General features: G+C 41.3%; 1 protein-coding gene across 4 annotated transcripts in view; it reads left to right on the top strand.

Annotated features, from left to right (window-relative positions):
* The window catches only part of TBC1D4 (TBC1 domain family member 4), a 169,428-nt gene that overhangs the window by 97,678 nt on the left and 50,411 nt on the right, over nt 1-21,339 (top strand). For 2 of the 4 annotated variants that reach the window (XM_056555517.1, XM_056555519.1), the window contains exons 4-10: nt 3,435-3,539; nt 3,959-4,091; nt 5,224-5,315; nt 8,216-8,326; nt 17,634-17,753; nt 20,279-20,353; nt 21,039-21,277. In XM_056555517.1, coding sequence (XP_056411492.1) covers nt 3,435-3,539; nt 3,959-4,091; nt 5,224-5,315; nt 8,216-8,326; nt 17,634-17,753; nt 20,279-20,353; nt 21,039-21,277 — 875 coding nt within the window. Of the gene's footprint in view, nt 1-3,434; nt 3,540-3,958; nt 4,092-4,607; nt 4,810-5,223; nt 5,316-8,215; nt 8,327-17,633; nt 17,754-20,278; nt 20,354-21,038; nt 21,278-21,339 lie in introns of those variants that run through there. The other 2 variants (XM_056555521.1, XM_056555520.1) reach the window with 2 other exon arrangements.

Here is a 21,339-nt window from a genome sequence, read left to right as displayed (position 1 = left end):
TTGGAGACCACTGTGCAGTGGTCTCTAAACTATAGCTCTCCAGATGTTGCAAAACTGCAACTCCCAGCATGCCTAAACAGCAAACAGCTGTCTCTGCATGCTGGGAGTTGTAGTTGCGATCCCTCCAGCTGTTGCATAACTACATCTCCCAGCATGCCTTTCGGCGATCAGTACATGCTGGGAGTTGAAGTTTTGCAACAGCTGGAGGCACACTGGTTGGAAAATACTGAGTTAAGTAACAGAACCTAACTGAAGGTTTTCCAACCAGTGTGCCTCCAGCTGTTGCAAAAGTACAACTCCCAGCATGCACGGTCTGTCAGTACATGCTGGGAGTTGTAGTTTTGAAACAGCTGGAGGTTTGCCCCCCCCCCCCCCCCCATGTGAATGTACAGGTTACATTCACACTGGAGGGTTTACATTAAGTTTTCTGCTTCAAGTATGAGCTGCGGCAAATTTTTCGCCGCAGCGCAAACTCCTAGCGGTAAATTCACTGTAAACCTCCGCCAGTGTGAACATACCCTAAAAACACTACACTACACTACACTTACACATAATAAAGAGTAAAACACTACATTTACACCCCCTTACACTGTCCCCCTAATAAAAATAAAAAACGTATTGTATGGCAGTGTTTCCAAAACAGAGCCTCCAGCTGTTGCAAAACAACAACTCACAGCATTTCCGGACAGCCACTGACTGTCCAGGCATGCTGGGAGTTTAGCAACAGCTGGAGGCACCCTGTTTGGGAATCACTGGCGTAGAATACCCCTATGTCCACCCCTGTGCAATCCCTAATTTAGTCCTCAAATGCGCATGGCGCTCTCTCACTTCAGAGCCCTGTCGTATTTCAAGGAAACAGTTTAGTGCCACATATGGGGTATCTCCGTACTCGGGAGAAATTGCACTACTAATTTTGGGGGCTTTTTTTCCTTTTACCCCTTAAGAAAAAGAAAAGTTGGGGTCTACACCAGCCTGTTAGTGTAAAAAAAAAATTTTTTTTACACTAACATGCTGGTGTTGTCCTTTACTTTTTATTTTCACGGGAGGTAAAAGGAAAAAAAGACCCCCAAAATTTGTAACGCAAATTTCCTGAGTACGGAAATACCCCATATGTGGGCGTAAAATGCTCTGCGAACGCACAACAAGGCTCAGGAGTGAGAGCGCACTATGTACATTTGAGGCCTAAATTGGGGATTTGCACAGGGGTGGCTGATTTTACAGCTGTTCTGACATAAACCCAAAAAAATAAATACCCACATGTGACCCCATTTTGGAAACGACACCCCTCACGGAACGTAACAAGGGGTATATTGAGCCTGAACACCCCACAGGTGTTTGACAAATTTTCATTAAAGTTGGATGGGAAAGTGAAAAAAAAAATTTTTTTCACTAAAATGCTGATGTCACCCTAAATTTTTCATTTTCACAAGGGAAAATAAAAAAGCCCCCAAAAATTTGTAACCCAATTTCTTCTGAGTAAGAGCATACCCCATATGTGGATGTAAAGTGCTCTATGGGTGCACTACAATGCTCAGAAGAGAAGGAGCGCCATTGGGATTTTGAAGAGAAAATTTGTCCGGAATTGAAGGCCACTTGTGTTTACAAAGCCCCCATGGTACCAGAACAATGGACCCCCCCTATATGTGACCCCATTTTGGAAACTACACCCCTCATGTAATGTAATAAGGGGTACAGTGAGCATTTACGCCCCACAGGTGTCTGACAGATTTTTGGAACAGTAATCCGTGAAAATGAAAAATTTTATTTTCCATTTGCACAGCCCACTGTTCCAAAGATCTGTCAAACGCCAGTGGGGTGTAAATGCTCACTGCACCACTTATTAAATTCTGTGAGGGGTGTAGTTTCCAAAATAGGGTCACATGTGGGGGGGGTCCACTGTTCTGGCACCACGGGGGGCTTTGTAAATGCACATGGCCCCTGACTACCATTCCAAACGAATTCTCTTTCCAAAAGCTCAATGGTGCTCCTCCTCTTCTGAGCATTGTAGTTCGCCCGTAATGCACTTCAGGCCAACTTATGGGGTGCCTCCATACTCAGAAGAGATGGGGTTACAAATTTTGGGGGGTATTTTCTGCTATTAACCCTTGCAAAAATGTGAAATTTGGGGGGGAAACACACATTTTAGTGAAAAAAAATAATTTTTTTTTACATATGCAAAAGTCGTGAAACACCTGTGGGGTATTAAGGCTCACTTTATTCCTTGTTACGTTCCCCAAGGGGTCTAGTTTCCAAAATGGTATGCCATGTGTTTTTTTTTTTTTTTTTTTTGCTGTTCTGGCACCATAGGGGCTTCCTAAATCCAACATGCCCCCCAAAAACCATTTCTGAAAAACCTACTCTCCAAAATCCCCTTGTCGCTCCTTCGCTTCTGAGCCCTCTACTGCGCCCGCCGAACACTTTACATAGACATATGAGGTATGTGCTTACTCGAAAGAAATTGGGCTACAAATATAAGTATACATTTTCTCCTTTTACCCCTTGTAAAAATTCAAAAATTGGGTTTACAAGAACATGCGAGTGTAAAAAAATGAAGATTGTGAATTTTCTCCTTCACTTTGCTGCTATTCCTGTGAAACACCTAAAGGGTTAAAACACTTACTGAATGTCATTTTGAATACTTTGGGGGGGGTGCAGTTTTTATAATGGGGTAATTTGTGGGGTATTTCTAATATGAAGACCCTTCAAATCCACTTCCAACCTGAACTGGTCCCTGAAAAAAAGCGAGGTTCAAAATTTTGTGAAAAATTGGAAAAGTGCTGCTGAACTTTGAAGCCCTCTGGTGTCTTCCAAAAGTAAAAACTCGTCAATTTTATGATGCAAACATAAAGTAGACATATTGGAAATGTGAATAAAAAAAAATAAAAATATTATGAATATCCATTTTCCTTACAAGCAGAAAGCTTCAATGTTAGAAAAATGCAAAATTTTCAAATTTTTCTTCAAAGTTACCACAAAATTTTACCACTTTTTTAAAGTAGAATATGTCACGAAAAAACAATCTCTGAATCAGAATGATAGATAAAAGCATTCCAGAGTTATTAATGTTTATAGTGACAGTGGTCAGATGTGCAAAAAACGCTCTGGTCCTAAGGTGTAAAATGGCCTGGTCCTTAAGGGGGTTAATATGCAATTCTTTTTTTTTTTTTAGAGAAATATAGGTGATAGAGATATAAATTACATGTACATGATCAGGATTAGGCACTGAGTTACATATAACATTTTTTTTTATTTTTTTTTGTGGGATCTGATGGGTACGCTTTAAACACCTCACCACCTGTTTTAACATATACTTTTTAGTGGTTTCTTCTTCATATAGGTCTATATTATTGAGCTACTACTAAGTTGTAAAACACCACCATTGCACTACTTATTTTAACAGTTAATTATTTTAATTTTCTTTTTACTTTTTTTAGGGCATTAAACACATTGACCACTTTGGTTTTGTCTGCCGTGAAAGTGTGGAGCCTGGTATAAACCAGTATGTTTGCTACGTCTTCCAATGTGCCACAGAAGCTTTGGTAGGTAACAAACATAGTACTGTTCATGGTGTTCCTATTGTACAGAAGCCTCACAATATGACAGTCGGTGTTACTTCTAGTAGTTAAAAATATTTCATAATGTAGAAATGACATTGGATATAAGAATAAATTACAGGGGCTATTTCCAAGCAGTGGCCAAGTCCTTATAAGGATTTTGATTAGTAAAGCGATCGCATTCCATCTTACAGCAGTGTCCTTGGACATCAGTGATTTCTCGTTACCTCTGCTATTATATTACTCATCAAGTGTTGTAAAAAAAAACCTATCATTCTAGGACGCAGCCATTATTTAACAACCCATATAGAGACATGTTATATGCAGTACATAGCCACTTTGTGCTTTGGTAAAGTGTTTATTTTATTTAAATAGTTTTTTCTATGTTATACTGTTTTTCTCAGGTGGATGAAGTCATGCTGACCTTAAAGCAAGCTTTTAGCACTGCTGCTGCTCTCCAGAATTCCAAGACGCAGGTCCAGCTTTGTGAGGCCTGTCCTATGCACGCTCTACACAAACTCTGTGAGCGAATTGAAGGTATGGATGATAATCTACAAAACATAGGGTTATAGTGCTGGTGAATAGAAATAAAGTGATGCATCACTTACCCCTACTATAAAGCAATAAGCGGGCTCAGCCCCATAATAACCACTGGGTACTACCAAGTGTATTAGGCTATACATGCAACAATAAAAGAAAAAGGGAATACACAAAAGGGCGCACACCCAAGTGTAGAAAAAAAAATTGTATAACAATCTTTATTGTACAAATCCAGACATTTAAACAGGGGGAGCCCCTAGGACCCCTCCCAGGCCACCTGTATTGATCTAGTATATTAAGCTGTTCCCTATAATCCAAAAATAATATCACAATTAAAATTAAGGTCAGTATCAAATTCCCTAGAAAAATAGTACACCTGAATACAACCTGTATAGACAGCTATCCAGTGCACAGATTAGGTCAATAATATACCAGGGAACAAAGCAATCGGGGACAGCAGCCCCCTGTCACCTGCAGGCCCGGTCGCAGAGGGTATGATGGGGCCCGCAGGTGAAGGGTCTGGTTATGTCACTGCAGGGACTGTGCCGTCATTGGTCAGAGCATGACAATTACCGGCCCATGGCAGCCCATATGTAAGCAGAGAGGATGAAGACAGAAAAGCTTGCAATGCCAATTCCCACCTCCAGTGCGCACAATATAAAATTAGCATATTAGCAATAGTGAGTATGTGTCAGCAATGAAAGCATGCATCAGGGTAAGTGATGCATCATTTTTCTCCTGTTCACATGCACTATTACCCTGTGTATTGGTTTAAGTGCGAGTGAACTAGCTGTCAGATTCCCTTTAAAGTGTCACTATTATTTAGAAAATGAGACATGTTTATAGAGTTATACATAGTTAGTACGGTTGAAAAAAGACATACGTCCATCAAGTCCAATCAGGGAATTGAAGGGTAGGGGTGTTTAAAGTTTTGATTAGTTGGGGTGTCGGCGCTAATACCCCCACAGGCAAAAGGTGGCATGAAAGGTCAAATGATGAGATGGGACAAGGGTGACCATTTTTCTCTTGGAAAAAATAACCGTAATAAGCTTTATACAAATTCACTTTTCTTTTGTAGTTATATTTTCTTTCAGTTCACTTGTGCTGAGTTATTGTTCTTCTTTCCTAGGGCTGTACCCACCAAGAGCCAAGCTGGTAATACAGCGACAACTGTCTCTGCTCTCTGATAATGAACAAGCGGACATTTTTGAAAAAGTCCAGGTTGTTATACATTTGTTTTGTCTTACTCTTATTCTAGCAGCCAAAACTGTGACATTTTACATAGTATGTAAGTCAGCTACAGAGAAAATATTACACTGTCTTGTAAGGGAAAGTACTGTATGTTTGTCCAGTAGATAAAAAAAAAAAATTGTTTCATATTGACTTACTGATACTTATTATTAATTCAGTAGATAATATGGGGGAGATTTATCAAAACCTGTCCAGTGGAAACATTGCTGAGTTGCCCATAGCAACCAATCAGATCGCTTCTTTCATTTTTGAAACTGCTTCTGATAAATGAAAGAAGCAATCTGATAGGTTGTTATGGGAAACTCAGCAACTTTTCCGTCTGGACAGGATTCGATGAATCTCCCCTTATTTTCTTTGCATTCATCTATTATTATTATTAACCAGTTCCCACAATATCAGGTACATGTACGTGGTGATTAGGGATCACCACGTACATGTACCTCATGATTTTAAACTGTCACATCGCAGCAGTCACTGTGACCGCAGAGTCTATTAGGGTTACAGAGGGAGGGAGCACCCTCTGTTCCCAATCGGTGCTCTGCAAAGTGAAAGCAGAGCGCCGATGGTTGCCATAGCAACCGGAGGTCTGACAATGGCCTCCAATGTCATGGCAACAGAATCTGATCATCCTCTACCTAGGGTAGAGTCTGATCTGCTATACTGTGTGCCTGTCAATGTAAAACCGACAGACAGAGGCATATGTCAGTGGAGTACAGATGTTATGTGTGTGGTAGTAAAAGAAAAAGTAAAGTATTTAGAAAAAGTGAAAGAAATAATTTATAATAATAATTTTGATATAAAATATAAAAAAATAAAAATATATATATTATATTATACAGCCAATAATAGTACCCCCCCCCCCCCCCAAAAAAAAATGTCAACATGTCCAGCAATAAAAAGAGTCCTCACACAGTTGTGTTGGTGAAAAAATAAAAAAGTTATGGCTCATCGAATACGGCGACTTAAACATGATTTTTTTTTTTTTTTTTTACAAAAATTGTTTTTATGGTATAAATGTTCTAAAATATAAAAAAAAAAATATATAAATTTGGCATCGCCATTTATCATATCAACCTGCAGAGTAAAGTTAACATGTCATTTACACTGCATGAAGAACAACCTAAAAAAAATAATAAAGACCAACCGCAGAATAGATTTTTTATTTTATTTATACCACTTCATAAAAAATTACATGTACCCCAGAATGGTACCAATGAAATAGTCAAATTGTCTCCTTCAAAAGTTTGGATGTGCCAATACATCTGGGTGCAAACTCTACAGAGCTATTCAAGGTCAGGAATAGTTTTCATGGCAGTTTAGACTGAATAGAGTTAAATAGGAGAGTACTATTCCAATCAGAAAAGACATAATTTGTGGGTCACTGAATGTAAATGCTGCTTCTGACTATGTCTACAAAGTAAGTCATTTACTGTGTGGTCTGCAGTACATTTTTGGAAACAAAATCCCTCAGTATATCCTTACCGTTGTTCAAGCTATTATCAGCTATAGTTTCACATGATAGAAACTATGAGTGTTACACAGCAGGGGTTACAATGATTTCTTACCTTATCTCTCATTTCAGCTTAAAGTGTGCCTGTCGTCAACAAAAACTTTTTATATAATGTAAATAATTCCATTATATGTATATTTGTAATATCCTTTGGTTAAAATTTTTTTATATTTTTGTCCCTGCAGCTATTACCTGTGTGTCTCTATGAGGAGTCCAAATACATGAAGTGAGGGTGGACAAGTAGGGCCCTGTGCACTAAGCACAACACAGGGGTCTGTACACTGAGGATAAGCAGGGCTCTGTACACTGAGGACAAGCAGGGCTCTGTACACTGAGACAAGCAGGGCTCTGTGCGCTGAGGACAAGCAGGGCTCTGTGCGCTGAGGACAAGCAGGGCTCTGTGCGCTGAGGACAAGCAGGGCTCTGTGCACTGAGGACGGGCAGGGCTCTGTACACTGAGGACGGGCAGGGCTCTGTGCAGTGAGGACGGGCAGGGCTCTGTGCAGTGAGGACAGGCAGGGCTCTGTGCAGTGAGGACGGGCAGGGCTCTGTGCAGTGAGGACGAGCAGGGCTCTGTGCAGTGAGGACGAGCAGGGCTCTGTGCAGTGAGGACGAGCAGGGCTCTGTGCAGTGAGGACGAGCAGGGCTCTGTGCAGTGAGGACGAGCAGGGCTCTGTGCAGTGAGGACGATCAGGGCTCTGTGCAGTGAGGACGAGCAGGGCTCTGTGCAGTGAGGACGAGCAGGGCTCTGTGCAGTGAGGACAAGGAGGGCTCTGTACACTGAGGACAGGCAGGGCTCTGTACACTGAGGACAGGCAGGGCTCTGTGCAGTGAGGCTCTGTGACATGCTACGGGCTCACGTATGAGGATTGACAAGCCAGGAGCCGGCACAGAGCCCTGCTTGTCTCACCCTCACTTCCTGTATTTGGTCTCCTCACAGAGACACACAGACAATAGCTGCAGGGACAGCATTTTTTCTCCCAAAAATATACACATTTTTTTAACCAATGTATATTACAAATATACATATAATGGTACTATCTACTTTATATAAAACGTTTTTGTTGACGACAGGTACACTTTAATTCTGGTACTATATATATTGCTGTATCATATATATGTACTTGGTTTTTGTACCAAATGTATTTGTCAGACTTAGTTGTAGAACAATATTTATGAACTGAGCAAGTATTTTTGTATTGTATTTCAATCTGGTACATTGTAATACTGGCCCAAGTTCTGGTATCTGTGAATGAAACTTAGTTTTACAACCATGATCATTTACTATGATTGGATCTGATAGTAGAAATTTATAGAATGCCAAAATGTGCTTTACCAAAACTGTCTATTCTTTTGTCAGAAAATGAAAGCGGCCAGTGACCAAGAGGAGAATGAGCTTGTAATACTTCATTTAAGACAGCTGTGTGAAGCCAAACAGAAAACTCATATTCATATTGGAGAAATGCAGACGGTAAATAATGCTTAGTTATTCAAAGCTCTCAAACACTTCAAGTAAGCAGGTTTGCTATTGACGGCACCAGCAAATTAGCTGATAAATCCTATACGAGATGTGAAGACAGCCATATTGGATGATTATTTTTTGTTTAAAAAAAAAAATAACTCTATTCCTTTTTCACACTACTAAGCATTCAACATACACCCAAAAAGGAACAGGAAGGGAAAGAGGAGCGGCTACATTAGGCGGGACCACCAGGACATGACAACACCTCAAGTACGCATGAGGTCAGAGAGCACAAGGAGGAAGCGAGGGTTTAGAAGATTGAGATACATGAGGGAGGGAGTAGGAGCCAACCGGCCACCACTAAAAAACTTGTCACAAAATGATAAGGTAACCAAGATAAGCAGGTGGGTCAGAGAAGGATGTGAAGCAGGAGGTATCCAGGAAGAAACCATCAAGGGTAATGGCGACATCAATTCCTTCATGGTCACCCATAACTTAGTATGGGCATGTCGATGCAAGTCAACCACCCTAGAAAGGATAAAAGAAGGGTAAGACGGAAAAAACAAGGGGGAAGAGCAGGAAAGATTGACCAGAAAAGCTGTGAAGAAATCGTCAAAAAGTCATAAACGGGAACAACATGGGCATGGTAACAGTTCAGTCAAATCCCATTCCCACCCCTTCACAGAGGCTAGTACAACATTTAATGCAGAGTTCGCCCCAGAACTTATAAGGGACATCATTGGGGGAACAATCCCAGAGCCCCACCTTCCCCAGGTACCTGATGACCATAAACAGAAAACCCACCCAGACCCAACTAAACTTGATAAATTAACTGAAGGCAGAAGAACGAACCTGACCATAAGTATGGAACAAAGGGACTTATCACAGAGCAGACCCTGAGAAATCAATTATGCAACACACTCATTGGTGATCCCACTACAATAAACAGAGATAAACTCCAAAAGGCACAAAATAAATCACCAAGCCATCTACAGTCTTACATTCCAGTCGGCCTCAAGACTGCACTTCCCACAGCCATTCCAGTGGATCACGCCAGTCAGCTAAATGGTGTTTAGCAAGTTACAGGAGTATAAAACCTAAGCAAAGCAGGTTATCCTTAGTTGATTATACCTCACAATCCCAGTCCATAGCATTTGGGTGGTGATAGCATGCAGAGAACATAGTTCATAGAATGCAACTACATTGAATCCAATAAGATGAAAATGCACGCAAAGACTCACCCTCTCGTGCGCAACTTGTTTATTCTGCAACTTTAGTATAAAAAACGTATCTTGACACACTGAACGCAGACTGGACAAAGGACGCTGGAAGGGGAACATGACAGCAGGGGAAAATCACAGAGACAACAGCCTATTTCGCTCCCTGCGAAGCTTCTTTTGCCCTCAACACACAAGTGAGTATGACGTGTATATATCCATGCCTCCAAAGGGGGCATGACATCTTAAAACTCAACTAATGTTAAGAACATATACAAAAATGGACACACATCTAAAACATACACCTTAAAGGGGTACTCCGCCCCTAGCATCTTATCCCCTATCCAAAGGATAGGGGATAAGATGTCAGATCACCGGGGTCCCGCTGCTGGGGACCCCTGGGATCTCCGCTGCGGCACCGCGCTATCATTACTGCACAGAGCAAACTCGCTTTGTGCGTAATGACGGGCAATACAGGGGCCAGAGCATTGTGATGTCACGGCTCCGCCCCTCATGACATCACGTCCCGCCCCCTCAATACATGTCTGTGGGAGGGGGCGTGGTGTCATGAGGGGACAGAGCGTGACTTCATGAGGGGTGTGGCAACCCCAGAAGACTGCACCACCGTTCGGAACTAAATGTTCCGAATGCTGGGGAGTGGAGTACCCCTTTTAAACATGCAAATGATAAAAAGGGGGACATATCACTGTGCTTATTGAGCCCCAGCGGCCCTAATGCATTTTATATGCTAATCCACTGATGTCTACGATAATAATTGTGAAGGACTATATTTAGCAGGTTTAGAACGTACTGATATGTATAAAAGAGAGACAGGTCGTGAAGCACTACTTTTACAAAAAGTTTATATGGATTAGCATATTAAATGCATTAGGGCCGCTGGGGCTCAATGAGTGCAATGATATGTCCCCCTTTTTATCAATCGCATGTTTAAGGTGTATGTTTCTGGTGTATGTCCACTTTTGTGTATGTTCTTACCATTGGTTGTTTTTGGATGTCACGCCCCCTTTGGAGGCATGGATATATACACGTCATACTCACTTGTGTGTTGAGGGCAGAAGAAGCTTTGCAGGAAGCGAAACAGGCTGTCTCTGTGATGTTCCCCTGCTGTCATATTCCCCTCCCAGCGTCCTGTGTCCGGTCAAAAATTAGCATTTTTCTAAATTTTATATTTTTTGCTCGTACGACAAATAGCCATGCCGCACCAAATTAATGATTAATTCACATCTACATTATTCATTCACATCCCATTATTTGATAAACATTTTGTCTCTTTTAGAATGTCAGACAGTTTATAAGTTTTGTAGCAATTTTCCAGATTTTCAAGAAAATAGCAAAATCAGATTTTTCAGGGACCAGTAGAGTTCAGAAGTGGAATTGAGGGACCATGTTAGATACTCCCATAAATCACCCCATTTTATGAACTGCTTAAAGTAGTCAGAATGACATTAAATAAGTTTATTAACCCTTTAGGAGTTTCACAGAAATAAAAGCAAAGTAGAGGCGGAACTTTTTGTAGATTTTTCATTTTTATCCATTTTTTATCCATTTTTTCCTGTAACACAGTAGTAGACAAAGAAATAAAACTCAAGATTTATTCCCCAAATTCTGACGTACTTAGAAATATCTCATATGTGGCCTTTGTGCGCTACGTGTCTCTCACACAGGCCTCAGACATGAAGGCGTGCTATGTGGATTTTGGGGTATCCTTTTAGTTTAGGATATTTTGTTGGCATCATATAAAATTACAGGAGCCTTGGGGTGCAAAAATATTTTTGGGAGAAAAGTTGACATTGGTACCATTCTGAGGTAGCATGGGTTAAGTTGTGTATCTTTATAACCATGCGCCCATTACACACAACTTGGAGTGTTCCTATTCACACAATGCGATTTTTTTGTAATGGACATTCCAGTGGTGTATGCCATGCAAGGGAGGTTTGGATGAGGCAGATATCTGTTGAATTGTTACTCACATGGCTTCAATGACAAGTGAGTACCGTGTATATACGTTTTTTCTGTTGGAATGATACTCCTTATCTACGGTAATAACATCATCCACTTGCACATGTCGCAATATACTGGTCTATCTATTTCTTCCGCAAAATACTTTAATATAGAGGTTGAAAAACAATTCATGCGGAAGATTTATACATACACATTATTTTGCTGCCACATTGGCATTATGACATGCCGTGGCGGCATACATTTAACATGTCATGTGCTGTGACATTTATGTGTCTACTGCACACCATTCGGAATGTTCCCATTCACATGATGCGATTTCTATATTGGACATTCCAGTGGTCTGCGTCATACAAAGGAGGCTTGGGTGGGGTAGATACCTTTTTAATTACCACTCACCTGGCCTCAAGTAAGCACCGTCATACATTCCGTCACATCCTTTTTGTGAACTTCCGGTGGGCAGTATGGCAAGGTAACATACCTAATCTTATTGCTATATAAACTCTCGTACCGCATGGATTGTGTGCCATGATTAAGAGCATAGTCTCGAAACGCATCGGCGTTCCCCCACGTTTTTAATGTGACATGTCACATATTTTTGTATTTTTGCATTTGCGATTTTAATGGACCTAATAATAAAGGTTAAGTTTTAGTTTTCACATGCACCTGGAAGCTGGATCCAACCTCATCACTCTGATCTATTGTTACTACGGGGAAGAGCGGCTTCCTCGCTTCCGTGCTTCCAGATCTATATACCCAATGCTGATATATTTACAAGTGGTGAGCTGATTTTTATCTTTTTCTTTGTGTATTCTGGGGTACATATGACACTGATCATTTTTTATTTTATTTTTTATGAGGTGGTATACATAAAAAAAAATCTACTTTGCGGTTGTATTTTATTTTTTAGGTTGTTCGTCATGCCGTATAAATGACATGTTATCATTACATTGCAAGTTGATACGATTACGGCAATACCAAATTTATATACTTTTTTTTTATATTTTAGTTCATTTATGGCATAAAAACTATTATTATTTTTTCTTTATCATGTTTGTAAGTCACAGCATTCTGTGAGCTGTAACTTTTTTATTTTTTCACTGACTCAGTTGTGTGAGGACTTTTTATTTAATTTTTTTGCGGGATATGTTGATGTATTTATGGGGGACAATTTTTGGGGGTGTATTATACACATATATAATTTATTTTATTGTTTTATATTTCACATTTTTTCACTTTTTTTATTTTTTCCACTTTTTTTTTACTATTATACACATAATTCCATGGAGTACACATCTGTACTCCATTGAATTATGCCTATGTCTGTCAGTACTGACCGGCATAGGATAGATCAGTCCCTACCTTAGGTAGAGACTGATTGCTCATGTTGCCATTACAATGGAGGCCAGTGTAAGGCCTCCGGTTGCCATGGCAACCATCAGCGCTCAGTGACAGAGGGAGCTCCCTCCCTCTGTTACCCTAATAGACGCAGCGGTCTCAGTGACCGCATCATCTACAGGGTCAACCCAGGATCGGAGCACAGCTCCGATCCTGAGTGCCCGCAGGTGGCCTCCTCCAATGGGGCCCGCCTCACCACCGATTGCTTCACGGAGGAGGAGACGGGGAAGGAGGAGACCCGCATCAGATCCCTGCTATTGGTCAGTCTGTACTGACGGACCAATAGCAGTGATCGCCGGCCGGGGACCTTACTGGCTTCAGGGTGGCCTGGCTTTGCAGCACAGTCGAGCTCAATACTGTCACAGCACCCGGCAGTGCTGTGACAGTTTATTCTCATCATGTACAAGTACGTGGGGATGTGGGAAGTCATTACTAATCATATACCTGATTTTGCGGGAAGGGGTTAAGGAGCCTCCACATCGCCAGGGTGCAGCGAGAGATATCAAGAAGGGGGGTAACCCGAAATCTTTGCAGATCCATAACAAATCTTCCCAGACCCTGCAGCAGGATGGCTTCCTTTTGTTGAAAGAAATTAACCCTTCAAAGCACATCTCATGGCCGGTTCCAATCCAGAGAATGTTTGCCTGCCACCCAATCGGTTCGGTCCAGTTCAATGCAAGCAGAGTCTGGTGTCCTCAGAAAGCAGTTTAGAATGGTCATCACCACACGCACCATCTTTTCTCCTATATAGCATTCTGGTAAAACTCTGCAGCTTTACATTGTCATGACGACCCCTATTCTTGAGGTTGTCAACGTGTAAGGCAAACTTGCACAGAATGGCCACACAAGAAGAAACCTGCGTGGCACGAGAATCCTCAAGGTTGAGCTATTAAGCAGAGAGAGAAGTCACAGAATAAGCCATTGCAGCAAGGGCGATATTACCAGCAAAGTCCTAAAAGTGGCGGGCCTCAATGTGTGTTATATGCGCATCCAGGCCTTCCTTAGTAGGGAGAGCCTGCATCATGCTATTGAGCTAAGCAAGCAGCTGTTGCTGAGTGGGTGAAGGAGACCCAGCCTGGCACGCTGCAGAGGAAGACCTCATCATGTTGAATCCCTGCACCAGCAGGGAGAGGAGCAAGCGAGAGACTTTAAGAGCATGGGCATTTTGCTTCCAATTTACAAATTCTGCCCATCAGGTAGGGCAGGGAGACCAACTAAGAAGTCCCAATAATGAGAAGCGTGTCCTTACTCGGCTGTGTCCAAACTACGCCCCATACTTTTCCCATTCCTGAGGCACATTAGTTTCAGTTGTGGGGCAATTACCAGATAAACTTTTTTCTTTAGTTGTAGTGAATGATCTTTAGTATAGATGGAGCTGTCTTCAGGTAAAAACCTTGGGATAAATACCTGCGCCACAAATGGATTAGGGATTTTTTATTATGTATTTTCACTGCTTCACGGGTGTATAGTGTGACCCCTTATATTTCACACAAAAAGATTGTAAGATAGGAAATAGTGTATATCTATCTATCTATATATTTTACACTCTATTTCGCTGTGTACTAGAACAATATACTGTATAACTGAAAATGTACAGGGAGAGATGATTACTTAAAAGCAAGTATTCATCTTTCCCTGTACATTTTCAGTTAAACAGTATATTGTTATAGTACACAGCGCAATAGGGTGTATATGTGTATATATATATATATATATATATATATATATATATATACATACACACGAGTTAATAATATTTCTTTACTTAATGTGTGAGAAATCTTTGCACCATGCAATGACTTTCTGAGCCTTTTGTGGTTACACACAGCAGCCATTTTTAGTAGCGCTAGAGTGATTTGTGTCAAATTTATTAGAACGTTCACAACTCTCAATAGGTTAAGTATATTTTTAAGTCTCTAAGGCTATGTTCACACCTGCCATTGTATGTTTTAAAATATATCCGTTTTGCTTCCATTTTAATGGTTTCCATTTACAGTGGGGCAAAAAAAGTATTTAGTCAGCCACCAATTGTGCAAGTTCTCCCACTTAAAAAGATGAGAGGCCTGTAATTTTCATCATAGGTATACCTCAACTATGAGAGACATAATGAGAAAAAAAATCCCTTAAATCACATTGTCTGATTTCTAAAGAATTTGCAAATTATGGTGGAAAATAAGTATTTGCTCACCTACAAACAAGCAAGATTTCTGGTTCTCACAGACCTGTAACTATTTCAAGAGTCTCCTCTGTCCTTCACTCGTTACCTGTATCAATGCACCTGTTTGAACTTGTTATCAGTATAAAAGCCACCTGTCCACAACCTCAAACAGTCAAACTCCAAACTCCACTATGGCCAAGACCAAAGAGCTGTCGAAGGACACCAGAAACAAAATTGTAGATCTGCACCAGGCTGGGAATCTGCAATAGGAAAGCAGCTTGATGTGAAGAAATCAACTGTGGGAGCAATTATGAGAAAATGGAAGACATACACGACCACTGATGATATCCCTCGATCTGGGGCTCCATGCAAGATCTCACCCCGTGGTGTCAAAATGATCACATGAATGGTGAGCAAAAATCCCAGAACCACACGGGGGGACCTAGTGAATGACCTGCAGAGAGCTGGGACCAAAGTAACAAAGGCTACCATCAGTAACACACTGTGCCGCAATGGATTCAAATCATGCAGTGCCAGACGTGTCCCCCTGCTTAAGCCAGTACATGTCCGGATCTGTCTGAAGTTTGCTAGAGAGCATTTGGATGATCTAGAAGAGTATTGGAAGAGTGTCATATGGTCAGATGAAACCAAAGTAGAACTTTTTGGTAAAAACTCAACTCATTGTGTTTGGAAGAGAAAGAATGCTGAGTTGCATCCAAAGAACACCATACCTTCTGTGAAGCATGGGGGGTGGAAACCTCATGCTATGGGGTTGTTTTTCTGCCAAGGGACCAGGACGACTGATCCGTGTAAAGGAAAGAATGAATGGGGCCATGTATCGTGCGATTTTAAGTGAAAACCTCCTTCCATCAGCAAGGGCATTGAAGATGAAACATGGCTGGTTCTTTCAGCATACAATGATCCCAAACACACTGCCCGGGCAATGAAGGAGTAGCTTCGTAAGAAGCATTTCAAGTTCCTGGAGTGGCCTAGCCCGTCTCCAGATCTCAACCCCATAGAAAACCTTTGGAGGGAGTTGAAAGTCCAAGTTGCCCAGCGACAGCCCCAAAACATCACTGCTCTAGAGGAGATCAGCATGGAGGAATGGGTCATAATACCAGCAACAGTTTGTGAAATCCTTGGTAAGACTTATAGAAAATGTTTGACCTCTGTCATTGCCAACAAGGGGTATATAACAAAGTATACAGATGAATTTTTGTAATTGACCAAATACTTATTTTCCACCTTAATTTGCAAATAAACTCTTTAAAAATCAGACTGTGATTTTATATATATTTTTTTCTCATAGTTGAGGTATACCTATGATGAAAATTACAGGCGTCTGTCATCTTTTTAAGTGGGAGAACTTGAACAATTGGTGGCTGACTAAATACTGTAGTTATTAAGCTTGTGGCATCAAAACACTTGAAAATTGAGCGCAAATACTTGATTGGTATAAAACACCATTTGATCCTGGCAGAAGGCAACAAAAATGGTCCAATAAACAAAAATGTGCATAAAACACTCAAAAGCAGAAACAACACTCGATAATTTGAGGCTTATCTTGTCTGCTCTGTGTGTATTTGTAAAGAAATAACTTAAATGTTTGGTATTCAGTCAGTAATTCTCCAAAATGTGTGGCATTTCTTGCTGTTTCACATTATAAATGTGGCATAAACTACATTTTATTGTGATAGCACACTTAATTTGACACACAAAGAAAAATAAAATGTTGCTACTTTATCAATAAGACAATTGTACATATTTCGTAGCCTGCTGTAAATGATGGCTGTTACTTGATAAGACCAATTCTATGGTTTGTATGGTAACTTTCCCTTCTTTTGCATCCTTGAAATGTAGTGCTAAAATTTTGCCTATGGCTTCACAGCCTGGCTGATATCACACTTCATTAAATCCAAGCTCAGGACATGATCCGTGAAGAAGAAGGGTCAGGTCTGTCTCCTGGATTTGTGAATATTTTAAGAAGCATTTAATGATTTAAACATATTCATTATGAAATCACATTAAATTAGTTTCTTGGTTTTGCCTTCAGCATATACTTGTAGCCCTGTCTGGCCTGAAAGGTCAAAGCCGACAGTTTTCAGAGGCCTCTTCGTTGTTCTGCTATACACAAGAATCGCATTTTTAACATTTTCTTAAATCGGCACAGTCAGAAACACAAGGGGTAGATTTTGCAAAACCTGTCCAGAGGAAAACTTGCCCAGTTGCCCATAGCAACCAATCAGGTTGCTTCTTTCATTTTTAGAAAGGCCTGTGAAAAATTAAAGAAGTGATCTGATTGGTTGCTATGGGCACCCGGGCAACGTCTGCTCTGCACAGGTTTTGGTAAATCTCCCATATATATTTTTGATTCTTATGAAGTATATCTGCATCTTTTAATACCACTTATGGCACAGAACACATATACTCCTTTAAGACTTTACATACCTTAATGTGAATAGTAATAATAGTTGAGACTATATAAGGAGTTTCTCAGAAAACAAATCGCATGTATACACCTAATGTGTTTTGACTATAATAATGTTCTCATATTTGTTTTCAGAGCTTGTCAAGCAGCTCAATTCCAGAGAACACTGCCCCAAGTGGTCGGTTCAAGCTAGATATTTTGAAGAACAAGGCAAAGAAGTCCCTGACCAGCTCTCTGGAAAACATCTTCTCCAGGGTATGGGTGAACGAACCTGAATAATGTTTTGTGTAGTTTTCAGTGCAAATTATTTATGGAATTGTGTATGCGTTTTTACAGAGATCTTACCGTATATCCTCGATTATAAGCCGAGTTTTTCAGCAAGATTTTATACTCGAGTGAACAAAAAACATTTCTGGCTTTAGCTGTGAGGGGATGTTCCCGGCCGTCCATCTCTGCCTGTCAATCCCTTTCAGTGGTCTTCAACCTGTGGACCTCCAGATGTTGCAAAACTACAACTCCCAGCATGCCTGGACAGCCATCGGCTTTCCGGACATGCTTGGAGATGTAATTTTGCAACACCTGGAGGTCCGCAGGTTGAAGACCACTGCCTTCGTCATCATCCAGACCCCCTTTAGTTTTCTACTCACCTCCCCTCGGTGGGAAGGAAGGGTGAGCTGGTCTGGGCCATCTATGCTGCAGGGACCATCCAGTGGGGAGGCCCTCTTCTCCGCTCTGGGCCCGGCCCCTAACTAGTGATGCTGCATTGACGCCACGGATGTCCCTGCGCATCATCATCAAGGCAAAATCACTAGTCCGTGGCTGGCCCAGAGCGAAGAGAGCCTCCGGTGAAGATGGACAGCCCGGAACGACTAACCCTCCCCACCGGACGGTCCCTGCAGCATAGATGGCCGAAGATGGACGGCCCGGACCAGCTCACCCTTCCTTCCCAGCAAGGGGAGGTGAGTAGAAAACAAAAGGGGGGTCTGGATGATGACGAAGGCCGCAGTGGTCTTCAACCTGCGGACCTCCAGATGTTGCAAAACTACAACTCCCAGCATGCCCGGACAGCCGATGGCTGTCCCGGCATTCTGGGAGTTGTAGTTTTGCAACATCTGGAGGTCCGCAGGTTGAAGACCACTGGATTTACAGGGGGGATGATGACAGGGTGATGATGACGGGGTGTTAATGACGGTGGTCTGGATGATAACGGGGGATGATGACATGGGGGGGGGGGATGATGTATTTCCCACCCTAGGCTTATAGTTGAGTCAATAACTTTTTCCTCTGTTTTTGGGGTGAAATTAGGGGCCTCAGCTTATATTCGGGATGGCTTATACTCGAGTATATACGGTATTTACCACATTTATGACAGTAATGATGATAATACCAATAATAATAATGATCTTATTATAATAATCTGATGTCACTCTCATTGGTAACGTTGACATTAAGGAATTGTCTACCTGGCTTTAGTGAAGTCACACTATCTTTGTATTACTGTACATGGACGGCCGTTCCGCTGAATGTTCCATTTCCTTGCAGCAGATGTATGGTTGACTGTGGCTTTCTTTGATAAAATTAGCTGTGTGTTGGGTGTCCCAGTAATATTATCTAATTGCTTCGGTGACTGCATTTTGAAAGGGTATACTTTGCTTTAGGTTTGCATGTCAATGATTTTTATATTACAAATAAAAATGCAAGTTTATATAAAATGCAAAATAAACCTTTTTTAACCTGAACAATGTTATGGGCAGCTCCCGCAGCCTTTTCTGCTGTTTTCAGCTTCCCAAACACCTCTGGCAGCCACAAGCAGGCCCGGAGGGTGCCAGGGAGCCCTCAATCCTATATGGGAACACCTTCTAATAATAGAAATGCAGTCAAAAAGATAAACGAGAAGGGAAATGCAATTTAAATAGAACACATGAAAAAGAGTTAGGAAGATAACTGCACAGTAGCGTTATATTGGTATATTTTTATATATGCATTTCTGAAGTACAAGAAGGTAACATCCTTGTGTGACAACACTAGTAAACCTGAAAAAAGGAGGAGTGGATGAGGTTATGGGGGGGGGGTGTCCTCTGAACAAATCACAAAATGTTAGTATCACATGTCGTTATTTACAGTGGTGGAAAATATAGCTAATGCAGCAGTTATTTTCTATACCAATATGCATACAATGCATTATTTTATTCTCTAGTCAGTCCACTTCTAAGTAATGTTTAATAGTCTTTTATTGAAGGTTTAATGGCATCTTAAGGCTAGGTTCAGACTACGGAATTTCCGCCTGCAATTCCGCTTTGAAATTGCAGGCGGAAATTCCGCTTGCTAAAATGCATAGTGTAGTGAATGGTTTTCCGTTCACAAATTCACACTTTGGAATTTGTGAACGGAAAATCCGCTTGGAAATTTCCGGAAATACTCGCGGAACACATTGCAGTCTATTGGAGATTGCAGTGCCGCGCGGTCCTAGCACCGACAGATTCAGTCAGCGCTGGCCGCACTCGGAATCTCCGGGCGGAAATTTTCTGCCTGGAGATTCCGTAGTCTGGACCAAGCTTAACAGTCTTTTATCCAAGTGATTTTTCTGCATCTGGAAATTAAGTTTTAATCAAAGTTTTAAGATTTCATGTGACAGTCCATATATAGAGGGGGGGTGTTAGTTTATAGGAAGGAACGATGTGGTGTTTTATGCACTTTTATCATGTAGGTGGTCCACAGCTTCCTACATAATATCCATCCTTTTGGTGACCCCAAAAATAAATGGTGTCATCTATTTACAGGGGGCAAATCGAATGAGAGGCCGACTGGGCAGTATGGACAGCTTTGATCGCTGCAACAGCTTTGCTTCTGACAAGGTACATGATCCTGTTTACGAGAAATGTATACAGCGATGGTGAGAACTGCGGTAATAATTGCCTATGCATTTTTCTGTATTTTATATGATCACAGGATGTAGTTGTGACCGTGGCAGCTTTTTTTTCTTTTTTTTTTGCATAGCTGAAATGAAAAAGAATCGTTAAGTGTTATGCGCATAATTAAAAATGACTTTGTGACATTTCGGTAACACTTTCCTGGCACTCCTCTACAGTTGTTTTACTTCCTCTTTTATGTACCTAGTGATTCACAGAACAGCCCCTCCATCACCCTGTGTGATAGACACAACAGCAGCATGATTCTGCTTTTCTTGTGGGCTCCATTATAATAATAGGTTGTTTTCCAGGATATTATACTGACAGCACAGGAAACTTATGTCCAGGAAACTAGCATGAGACTTAGAAAAAAGCCAGAAGGTCTTTATTATTCCCCACAAAGCCAGGAGCGTTTTGCCCCTCTATAGCAGAGTCCTATGCTGTGCAGCAGTCTGAGATCTTGAAGCATTTTTTACTTTTTTTCTGCCACGGCTTTCAACTCTTGTTAATGTTGTATGGCTCAAGTTAACATAACATCATTTACGTTTATGACTGCAAACTTGTAGAAGAGATTATGTCTAATATTGTGAGGAGCAGTGACCTGTATTCAGAAGGAATTGTCTTCCCGTAGGACGGCTCACCTGGAGATTCTCCACCTGCCACACCACCATCTTCTCCTGTGTCCTCGTCTTGGCAGTCATTTCCAGAAGAAGATCCAGACTCTCCCCAGTTTCGCAGACGGGCTCACACTTTTAGCCACCCTACATCGAGCACCAAGAAAAGGATAAGCTTTCCTGATGCAAAGTCACCAAACAGCAAGTCTCCCCTCCAGAGGCAGCACTCCGTAGCCTGTGATGGGGGGCAGAGCAGGTCAGTTACTGGTTTTGTGTGAATTAACTTCCTGAATTTTTTTTAATCTTTTGTCTTCATCT

The sequence above is a fragment of the Hyla sarda genome, chromosome 2 (genome assembly GCF_029499605.1).
Source record: "Hyla sarda isolate aHylSar1 chromosome 2, aHylSar1.hap1, whole genome shotgun sequence".
Lineage (NCBI taxonomy): Eukaryota > Metazoa > Chordata > Amphibia > Anura > Hylidae > Hyla > Hyla sarda.
The sequence above is the reverse complement of the archived record's forward strand: the minus strand, read 5'-3'. Positions and strand labels throughout refer to the sequence as shown.